Source organism: Syngnathus acus, chromosome 9 (genome assembly GCF_901709675.1).
Source record: "Syngnathus acus chromosome 9, fSynAcu1.2, whole genome shotgun sequence".
Classification (NCBI taxonomy): Eukaryota; Metazoa; Chordata; class Actinopteri; order Syngnathiformes; family Syngnathidae; genus Syngnathus; species Syngnathus acus.
The window spans coordinates 12,041,495-12,052,698 of NC_051094.1; the positions used below are offsets into that span (position 1 = coordinate 12,041,495).

At 39.9% G+C, this 11,204-nt stretch overlaps 1 protein-coding gene across 2 annotated transcripts; it reads left to right on the plus strand.

Annotated features, from left to right (window-relative positions):
* Positions 1–101: 101 nt before the first annotated feature.
* On the plus strand, positions 102–11,102 carry ulk1a (unc-51 like autophagy activating kinase 1a). Of its 2 annotated transcripts, none has more exons than XM_037257827.1 (27): positions 102–616; positions 690–782; positions 1,132–1,173; positions 2,085–2,117; positions 2,206–2,242; positions 3,381–3,554; positions 3,645–3,718; positions 3,800–3,901; positions 4,645–4,703; positions 5,476–5,558; positions 5,740–5,790; positions 5,878–5,966; positions 6,052–6,208; positions 6,299–6,359; positions 6,836–6,928; positions 7,061–7,177; positions 7,260–7,387; positions 7,501–7,601; positions 7,725–7,831; positions 7,946–8,061; positions 8,207–8,332; positions 9,048–9,202; positions 9,324–9,499; positions 9,589–9,707; positions 9,852–10,009; positions 10,103–10,238; positions 10,347–11,102. In XM_037257827.1, the coding sequence occupies exons 1-27, from the start codon at positions 527–529 to the stop codon at positions 10,388–10,390; spliced, it is 2,721 nt and encodes a 906-aa protein (XP_037113722.1). In that variant the 5' UTR covers positions 102–526; the 3' UTR covers positions 10,391–11,102. The 2 variants fall into 2 exon arrangements, with proteins under 2 accessions (XP_037113722.1, XP_037113723.1); XM_037257828.1 differs by having other exon boundaries at positions 9,327–9,499.
* Positions 11,103–11,204: the final 102 nt, after the last annotated feature.

An 11,204-nucleotide genomic window follows, 5' to 3' on the forward strand; every position in this document is an offset into this window, starting at 1 on the left:
CCTTAACAATCAGCAGTTAGTTGTCGATATTTGTGAAACACCAATTTACAAGGTGTCATTGAAGGCAACTCCGCCAAACAGCTGTTGCTGGTGCGCATGCTCATTGGTAACATGAGTGACAGCGATAAAAGGTGAGGAGGACGCCAAAAAAGTAAATATATGATATCTGGCTGAATACAGACGGTTCACTTTATTAACACGTCTCTTTAGTTTTGTGAACTGGACCATTCGGAGGAAATCGTTTGAAACATTAAAAGAAAAATATCTGGTTACATATCTTTGTTTACATCCTGTGGCACGTGTTTTACTTTTTGTTGTTTTTGTTTTTGTCAAGTGACAGCAACGTTTTTCGTTCGTCGTCGACATTGTCTTCAATAATAATGCTAACGCTGTGTGAGGATTCTACAATTGGACTTTAAAATGGGATTCACCGCGTCCAGTGAAGGTTTTGTGGCGCTGCGTGTGTGCTTGCCTCGGTAATTCAACCTCCCAAGCCAGCCTGGATAGGACACGCACAAGGGACCTCATGGAGTCTGTTGGGAAGTTTGAGTTCAGCAGGAAAGACCTGATTGGTCACGGTGCCTTTGCGGTTGTGTTCAAAGGACGACATAAGGAGGTAACTGATGTCAGTGAGTTTCGACATTTATCTGATTGAACATCGTATCTAATACGTTGTTTTGTTTGTCCAGAAACATGAGTGGGAAGTGGCTGTCAAGTGCATCAACAAGAAAAACCTGGCTAAATCCCATTCTCTACTTGGGAAAGAAATCAAAATATTAAAGGTAACTAAGAATTGTGTATGGTGTGTCCGGAGATTGTTTCGCCTTCTAAAATGCAAAATAAGAGAACTGTGAATCTCAAAACAATCTATATAAGGTCTGAGCAACATCTGGAAATGCCAAAGAATGCGCATCATCTTGCTTATTGTGTCAATGACATCACCTTCGATGTTCTTTGAAGAAAATCTTGCTGAGAGTGATAATAACATTTTCATTTGGTTTCATATCCATTTAGAAATCAACTTGTACTGCAACTGCTTGATTATAACAAACCCAAGACAATGAACTGTTGTTGTTGTTGTTGTGGTTTTTAAATCAGTTTCATGTCCTCTTTGGGTGTTTTTACCTCCAGGAACTCAAGGATGAGAATATAGTCAGACTACTAGACTATCAGGTGGGTTTGATTTTTTTACCATTTTATCCCATGTAGTTATAGTTTGATGAAATATTGAGAGCAACTGTACAAACAACTGTATATTGTCTAGTTCCTTTTGGAAGCTTTCAGGCATCTAGAAGTTGAATACTGCATTTTCACTTTGTACATGCAGTAAGCCATAAAAAATAATAATATTATTTAAAGCAAGCCCCAGCTCCGAAATGGTCATAAATAAAATCTAGGATTATTGAAGTTATTATTAGCATTTAGTAGTTTGTGTCAATGAATAGCTGCTTGCCTTGCTGTCACCTGCCAGACAACCACAAAGCTGTGAACTAATCTCCTATTTGTGGCAGATGGACAGTTAAACAATGGGTTCGAAAGCATCAGCTTGCACCAGATGCACACTCGCATGTCTTAAGCTTTTACACTCCGAGTGAGGCTGCAAAACATTTTTTAAGAAGTCAATCACCAGTTATTAAACTGATCTTCTACAAGTTTAATAATTTAAGACATAATTTAAGACATTGTTTCATTGCGCTGGATTTTCCATTTAGCTTTGTGTTGGTGTCACAAATGACAAAGTAAAGGTACCCCCCCCCCCCCCCCCCCCACACACACACACACACACTTCACCTATCCTCCATGTTCGCTAGACTGACACCTTATACTTGTAACCCTTGCACTTTGCTCCATCTCACAATTTCACCTCACGTGTGACTTTTTCAGTGTCACTGAACAGAAGTGGTAATGGGTTTGCAGGACGCGGGGAGGGGGTGAGTGGGTTAATGGGTTCAGACACCTGTCGGTCCAAAACTGTAAACGTGGTCTCTGTACTGCTTGCATTGTTGGTGAATGAATTGTTGGTGTAAGTATTAAATAAAAGCTGTAAAATCAATAATCATTTTTGTATTTGTTTTCATCCACAGGAAATAGGTGGTTGTGTGTATCTCGTCATGGAGGTATGTATAAATGTGGTAAAAGAAAATACATTACCTGTTATGGCTGCATTATTACATTATTTTACTACAACATCTCTTGTCTTTACAGTATTGCAATGGAGGTGACCTGGCTGAGTACCTTCAATGTAAGTGTTCTCATGCAGCTTATATCGTGCTTTTTTTTTTTCAGCCAGGTATTCTCATTACTATTCTGTTACATATGTTACTATTGCTTCGATTACTCTGATGTTACCTGCTAGTCTGTGTGGCCTTAAGAGGCTTTGCTGTTTTGGTCTAGAGGTTGAGGAATAAACGTTCCCACAAGTTCAGTCGAAAAAAATATCGCTCATCCCCATATAGTTGCACTTAAACCCCCAAATTTGCCTTGTAATGAGGTAATTTGAGTAGAAACCGTAACTGGCCATTAATTATTTATAGATTCTTATTCATGCCGTAGCTTTGTCATGTGCCACGTGATTTCCACCACATTTAAATTCTGCGAATGACCAATGAACATTACTTACTAAAATGGTGCCCTTCCTCAGGTTTCAAAGATACACATTGACACTGCTGAGTTGATTTTTCATTTATTAAATTTAGCCAGTCAGTTTGAACGCTAATTTAAAGTGCGAGTGTAATTCTGTCAGCGTCTCCTGTTTTGTAGACTTGACTGTTTTGTGTCCCTGCTAGGGGGCATTGCCAGTTATTTGCGGCCTGCTTACAGAGTACCCATGTGACCTCACCCATCTGTCACACACTTATCCTAGTCCTCTGGTGGAAAAACACTGCTGCCAAATTCTCTTCCACAAAGTGTAATGTTCATGTGATGATCGGAGTTCTGTCTCAATGTTGCAATCATCCTGGCATCTGCCCTTGTATATGTAAACAAACTTATGAAATGAAATATTGTCAGGTGTGTGATACTTTCTATCTAAGCGTCTGAGTCACTAGAACACTTCTCAGAACAGGTCACACTGCCATCTCCTGCCATCCGATAACTCGATTATTAGAATAGTTGTTGATTAATTTGATAATTGATTTGTTGTTGGTTAATCACTTAAATTTACTGATAATAGGTAATTCATCAATACTCCAAGGTGCTAGAAAAGCTTGCTCTTTGATCTAGAAAGTGCTTGAAAAGCTTCAATTGGACTGGACGTTTATAAATGCTTCAAATATATTTCCAGACTTTCCGTACACTTGATGGAATGCTGTTTAATTGTAATGCATTCCGCTGTCTCGGTCATTTATGTAAATATACATTTTCCTTGCTCTTACCCACAGCTAAGGGGACGTTAAGCGAGGATACAATCCGAGTTTTCTTTCAGCAGATTGCTCAGGCCATGAAGGTTCTACAGAGCAAAGGCATCCTGCACAGAGACCTGAAACCCCAGAACATCTTGCTCTGCCACCCGAAGGGCAGGAGGTCCAGTTCCATTAACACGAGCGTTAAGATAGGTAAAAACTCAACAGAGATGTATAGTAGAAGAAAATGCATCATACTGTCTAGCTGCATTTGTTTAATGTTTTTTTTATGGTCCCTCACAGCTGATTTTGGCTTTGCGCGTTATCTTCAGACAAACACTATGGCAGCAACACTGTGTGGCTCACCCATGTACATGGTGAGTTGTTAAGGCCTTTGCTTTGTGTCCTGTGCCCAAGTGTTGTAATGGCAATGAGATACTCAGTGTTTCTTGACACAGGCCCCCGAGGTTATCATGTCCCACAGTTATGATGCCAAAGCTGATCTGTGGAGCATAGGCACCATTATCTACCAGTGTCTAACTGGGAAGGCACCATTTCATGTGAGTAACACCAGCAAAAATCATACTGGACGTGACGTGGGCTTGTGCAGGCATGTTAACGTGAGTCTCTTGTGTATGTTTTGAAACAGCATTTGCTGGAGTCTGTTGCAAAACACCTCATGAATGTGGTTTGAGCAACGCACTGTTCCTAGAAAGAATGTTCTTGTAATTGTCAATTCAAAACATGGTTCAAAACAGAAATGTGATATATCACACGTCAGCTGCCTGGCACCCTCCTTGGTGAAGTGAAAAAAACTGAATCCTTGTTTACATGGTGGCGGGCACGCACAAGTGGTTGTGAGTTTCGAGGAAATATTGTTACACAACCCTATTTGTGGATTGCTTCCCCTTTTTTTATGATCAGGAGGACGGCAATGGCTTTTTGTTTGATTGTTACACAGTTGAACTAACCTTCCTGGTTTATAAAGATTATTTTTCCAGGAAAGTGCTTCTTTTTGGCAGATCAGCAAAACTACAAACAATGATAACGCTATCTAATGACAGGGGGGATGTTTATTTATCAAGCAGCATCAAACATGAGACTTTCCTCAAGTGAATTATCATACATAAGTACTTAATGTGTCGACTACATGTCACACTGTAATGTTTGAATCGAGCTTTTTACTATTCACACACAACACAGGCAAATGTTGCAGTGAGAGTGCAGTTTTACATGTGACCATGATTTCGAGTGCTTGTGTGTTTGAATGCTCTCTTGTTAATGCAGTTTTCTTATTGTAAAGGCAAACACACCACAGGAGCTCCGCCTCTTCTATGAATGCAACAGGACCCTTGTACCAAGGTTGGTGCACCTTTTGGACCTAACACAATATCAACTGTACATGCAAACATACATAAAACCAACCGCATGGGGTGTTTCAAAAATATTTTAAAAGAACTCTACAGAGCTGTCTCGGGGAGCACAAATTCAGCTTTTTTGGCCATGTCATCCTTGACTTTACAAGTTTTTGGCTGTTTGGCTTTACTATAAAAAAGCCAATCATAAGCTAGCCAAATGTGTTAGAAGGCAAGGTCGGTTGTTTTCTTGGCGCGTTCTATATATAACCTACTTGGAGCTGCCAGCAAGTGGCCTGCACTGCTATCATTTTCCATGTGACCCACAAAGCGCCGCCTGCATAAACACGCACGGACGCACACTCGCACGCACACGCAGCCTGCAAAGACTATAGCTAGGATTTTGTCCTGAAGCTATAAATTAGCCAGAAAATGACACATTTTACGGCTCACGTTTAAAATCAAAAAACATGTGACCTTTAACACACAAGTGCACACATTGTGAACACACTGTTGCATAAAATACTGTAACTCAATAAGGCTCTGGAAAGGCACACATCACTCCTTGAATAAACAGAATGCAATCGTTCGACGAGTTAGTCAATGAATTCACGTATTCCCTCTGGCCTTTTTTTCTTTTTTAATAGTAATGCAACACATAGAGAAGCTCTAAATGATGTCTTATGCACCTGAACTCCGTTTTCTTATGTATACTATTTATGCCATAGTATATCACCATCTAGGTTTGTATAAAAAGGAAATCTTTGTCTTTTCCTCAGCATCCCAAAGGAGACTTCAAGTAACCTCAGACAGCTACTGTTGGGACTTCTTCAGAGAAACCACAAGGATAGGATCAGCTTTGGTAAACATCTGCCTTTTTAAAATGTTGTGGTTTTTCATCATTATTTTATTTCAGGATGATTATTTACAAGTTCTGAGCAAGACTCATTTTAAACCCACTGCCATTTGTTACAAAAACATATCTCTTAATTTATATGCTCTATGTCGTAGCTAAACGTGTCCCTTCCTATTTTCTTTTGCAGATGAGTTTTTCTATCATCCTTTCCTGGAGACTAGCTCAGCCTCTAGAAAATGTATGTACGCGATGTCCTTTGGTTGAGTACATAATATCCACTACTGTTTTCACAAAATCTAAAGACAAGCACCCTCTTTTTGAACAGGCTCTCCAACACCGATGCGCTTCTATCCTAGTTCTGCCTCAGGGAGCTCTTCTAGCAGCTCCTCCACATCCCATCCAGCCTCTCCTCAGGTGGGTGCCTCTCATGTCCTTTTGAAAGTTTAACTACCATGTATTGTGTAAATTTGGTTTTTCAATTAAATCACTTTGTTCTTAGCTTTCCAATGAAGAGAAATATCGCCATCAGGCCAAATTGAAAAACTCTCCTGTGTCAGACACCGTTGTCTTCCATTCGAAAGAACTAACCAGAAGAGGAAGCAGGGACAGTTTGTCTTTTCCAGAAGACTATGTTATGGTACATCCTGAGTCTCCCGGTAAGAATTGCACTCATGCACCAACTCGCATATCACACAACAATTCATTTACAACTTACCATATTGATGTATTATTTCACTGCATCGCAGGTGAGTACACGTGTGAGGAGGACAGTGCATCGCCCATTGAAAGTTGCCTGATATACACTGGGTGAGTTTTGAATATTATATTCAACTGACTTGCTGTGGGAATGTATATTGACTGTGAAGAGTTAGCAGGCCACACAGAAACTTTGATTCATCCATTAATTTTTGTGATGTTCAATACGTCTTCTCTCAGACCGATACCAGTACTCAACTCGAGTTTTGACCAATACCGATACCAAGTATCGATACCAGTAGTACCCACTCAAAAAAATATAATGACGGATAATTACAAAGAAAGACCTATATTTTCTTTCACATTGCATAATCAATATCATATATTTACAGAAATGGCATCTTAATGGACATCTGTCAGACATGTATGCCTTTGGTTACCGATAAAATGGGCACAAGAGGGTGGCCGACCATCCCTAATTTGTTTTATTTTGGGGACATATTAAACGATGAAACATGCAGAACAGAAATAATTCACAGCACTGAGATGCACTGAGGGATGGTAAAATACTTTTGATATCTTCTCAGGAGAAGCCCACCTAGAACAGAGAGAGATCTTGAATCAATTGGCAGGACATCTCCCTGCTCTCCTTTGCTTCAGTGTCACTCCAAGCCTCCTGGGTAAGACAGTCTGGGATAGGTTTTGTTAGCCTAAGACGGAATGAGTTATTCTTCAGCCACTCGGCTGGTTCTGTCGCGTACTATATTATGTATTTTACTGTTCTGTATTTTGGCACGTTTTCATCCATACAGGAAGCCTGCTGTGTCTGACCGCAGCCATTCAGAGCCTATTCCAGTCCCAACTCAGATCCATAACTACCGGCGAATGGAGCAGAATCTGCAACCTTCAGGCTCACAAGACTCCACCAGGTATAGAGGCACTTCTATTTCTTATCTCTCTCTACACATAACTCACATGATTTTCTGTGTGACTGTTTCATACATCCTCCAGGGGCCGACTCTGTTATGCTGGCTCGAGTGAATGTTCCTCACGACGCGGATCTAATGATTCCTGTCCTGTCCCATACTCCTCAAGTCCAACTAGCAGAGGGGCCCAGGCACCTCAGTCCTCGCCTCGTGGTACGAATACAATGTGTCACAGCCAAACTCAACAGATGATCAATTGACCATGATGTACAGAACAGTATACTGCATATAGGCATTGTAGCGTGATCCCATTTTCTGTAATCTAGTGGGAAGTACCCCAAGGACTTCAGATCAGACTCTACCTATTAGTACAAGAACTGGATGGCCCATGGAGTCCCCTGACAAGATGGAGAGTCCCAGCAACAAGGTCAGTCTCTCTCGCTCACATAATCATTCAGTTTATGCTGGGATGTTCTGTGTTTCCTGCTAGTATTTATTTCTTTGTTTGTTTGTTTGTTTGTTTGTTTGTTTTTGAAAACTTTTGTTGCAGGATAATTCATGCAGGACCATGTCAGACGCGCAGAGTCCAACTCTTGCAACAGCTTCCCGCACCAACCATGGCAATAAATCCTCCAACAAAAATGGGCAATTTAAAAGGTCAGAACAAGTTGTTATTGTTGTGGTGCCAATAGTTAGAAGAGTGAGATTATTTGATTTAATAAATCATTAAATGTTTGCTTCATTAACTTTCTGTGTATATTGAATGTCCAGATCACAGAACATTGGCAGACTGTCTGGCATTTTGCTTAAAGCTGCATTTGGAGCTCAACTTCTTGAACCGAGAAGTAATGAAAGTCTCTGCTATGAAAAGACCATGGATATCGCAGGTAGTAGTCGCCTTAATTTTAATTCAACCAGAAATTTTCCGTCGTTGTAGTATAGTCCAGGCACAGACCACAATAGTATGTCCAAGAATTACTTGTTGGTGTGTGGCAGTTTTGTCCTTTACACTTGACTTATTCGAACTTATAGCACCACTTACTGGCTGTCACGCAGTACTTGCTTCATCGGGGAGCTCACCAACTGCAGTCTTCTCCTTGGGTTCTCCTGCTATTGGAAACACTCCTCCTGACACTATGTTCCCAAGGATGCTGTCAGGTAATTGATGAGTGAATGTAATTTGGCTTTTTGCCATGGATATTTGTATAATTTTCCCTATAGTTGGTTGGCCTCCAACAAGGTTAATCATCAAAACAAAGATGCCCAGAATAGAAATGATTGAAAAGGCCCCAGTGTCACATATCGTGAGCTAATAATGTAGGCAACAGTTTGGGTTACCTACAAAATATTCATAGAAATTAGTACCTAAATTGCGGTACTATTTTCAGTATAGGAATGGTCTTGGCATGTTGATATGCCAAAATTAACTAATGAATCAGAAAAGAAAACATTATAAAAATTTAAAAATAAATTAATCAGAATTGTCCCATGTTATTATGGAAAAAGACTCTTTTTGAGTGGAAGAGCTTATAGGCCTTCTCCCCTTTTTGTTTTTATTTCTTTATTATAGTGTGTTTTATTATCTTTATAAGGCATTATATCTTTTTTTAACCACACACTATATAAAAAGGTCAGTATAATTTAGTTTTGGAGCTGGAATGGATTTATTGTATTATCATTTATTTCAATAGGAAACATTACCTCAATTTACCACTGTTTACATATCATATTTGGAACTCAGTCACCATTAAACATAAAATACTAGCTCCTGATTGTAATGCATTTGTCCAAGTATTGTAAAGTAATCTGTTAACAAAAACCTTATACCAATTACAAACTATTTATCGCTTGAGCTGTGTACTTTTTAATGCAGGCTCACCCAACTGCATTACCACAGCCTTGTTGCTCAACAGTCCCCTTCGTTATCAAAGAAGCTGTAAAAGCAATGAGACTGAATCTATGGATGTTACTCCGCACTGCAGTTTGGCCTTTCATCCTCCTGAGCTCCCCGAAGATACATTGATGGAGGTATACATCCCTTTGGTGAATATTTGGTGAAAGGCTGCGAGTTATTATGTCACCGAGGTAACTGACCATGCAACTGAACTTTCTTTAGTCACAAACCTTTATGCATTTGATTATTCCACAGCAGGTCCATACAGATGCCCTGGGTGACCTCCAGTTCATATTGGCTTTTGTGCACTGTATCATGGAATTGGCTTCTTCGAAGGACCCGGTTCTGGATGCCATTAGCAGCCCCGAGGTTTCCTTTCTAGAACACAGTCTGTTGACAGACCAAATCAGCCTCTTAAGTCGAGACTGGAGGTCAGCAAATTTATTTGACCATTTTCGTAATACACTCTTCTCCTGGCATTTAACTGAGCATGCTTTCTGGTGTCATGTTCTCCTTGTAGCTGTGCAGAACAGTTACTGTTGTATATGAAAGCAGTAGAGACTCTGTCCGCGGCTCTGCATAATGCCAAAGAAAATATTCAGCAAGGTCGACTGCTTCCTTCATCCACAGTCAAACAAGGTGAAATTACCTTTGGTGTTGTGACAATCATTACATCTGTGTCAATAGCTTCCTTTATGTGTTCGACATAAAGTCATGTAAGAATATGTCATTGAGCCTGCTCATAATAATAATGTTGTAATATTGTGTTTTTCCTGAATTTAGTGATCAAGAAGTTGAATGAGTTGTACAAGAGCTGCATTGCATGCTGTCGCTCCATGAGTGATCGGCTGCAAACATTTTTGACGGACAAGCAGAAGCTAATGGATCGCTTCAATGGACTCACAGCAGAGAAGCTCATCTATTGCCACACTGTGCAGATGGTGAGATCCCCTCTCACTCCCACATGATGTGCAGCATGTACCGCTCATTTTGCATCACTGTTTCAGCCTTGTTGTGTTTAAAATTGCTTTCAGGTACAATCTGCAGCTTTAGATGAGATGTTCCATTGTAATATAGAAGTAGTCCAGCGATACCATAAAGCTCTTCTGCTTCTGGAGGGTTTGTCCCGATTCATCACGGAGGAAAAGGACATTGACAATATTGAACGATGTATGTACAAACAAGATCATATGTTCTCTTCATTGCAATGTTACTTTTTCAGTAAGCCATTGATGCTGGGCCTTATTGTTATTACAATGGCGTTATCTGTTTTCCCAGGCAAGCAGTGTATCGAACGACGCATCTCTGCTCTGCAAACATAGCAGTGCCAGTGTTGTAGTACTGCCTTCACAGAACCCGTGTTGTCATTCCTCATTCACCTCATTGCAATGTAGAGGATAGATTCTCCCGTTGACATCCACGAGCACTTTTATTTTTTTCAAGGGAATGACCACTGGAGTGCCTGCTCCAAGCACACAGTCCAGCATCTAAAATCTTGACATGTGCACACAAGACTGGACTTTCTTGAATCTGATCTTGAAGTGAGAATTTGTAACAATGATTTGTTTGATGAGACCGATGCTACGCTCATTACTTGTTACGTATCTTTTGTTTATGTGTGTTTTGCACATAGATTTGTCTGATTTTAGGTCATACTTGAAACTAAAGTTATGATTTGGGGTGTTTACTCTAAAGTTAACTGACAGACAGGAGTGGAAAAATGCTGAATGACCAACTATTATAACGGTGCCTTGTTCAAGTGGGATTGTCACCTGATGTGTCTGATAACATTTAGAACAATTTTAATTGAAAATGAGAATGATACATTGTTACTTTTATTGTTATGCAAGTGGTAATGTTATGTTTAGATTTGGTGCATGGCACATATTTTTGTATGTGTAAATTTTCATTAGAGTTTGACTTTATAGATGTACGTACTGTGTAGAAAAATACTTTGCTGATAAGTTAATGTAGTGGTGTATGATTCTTGTGCAAAACGTGTGAAGAATAAAGACGCATTTGAGTTGTTTTATATTTCTACTGTTTTTGAATGGTGTGTCAGCTTCGTAAAAGCAAGCTGTTAAAGCTTGTAATCACTCTAAATTTGTAACGATTTACTGAGGGGAAACGCCAAAC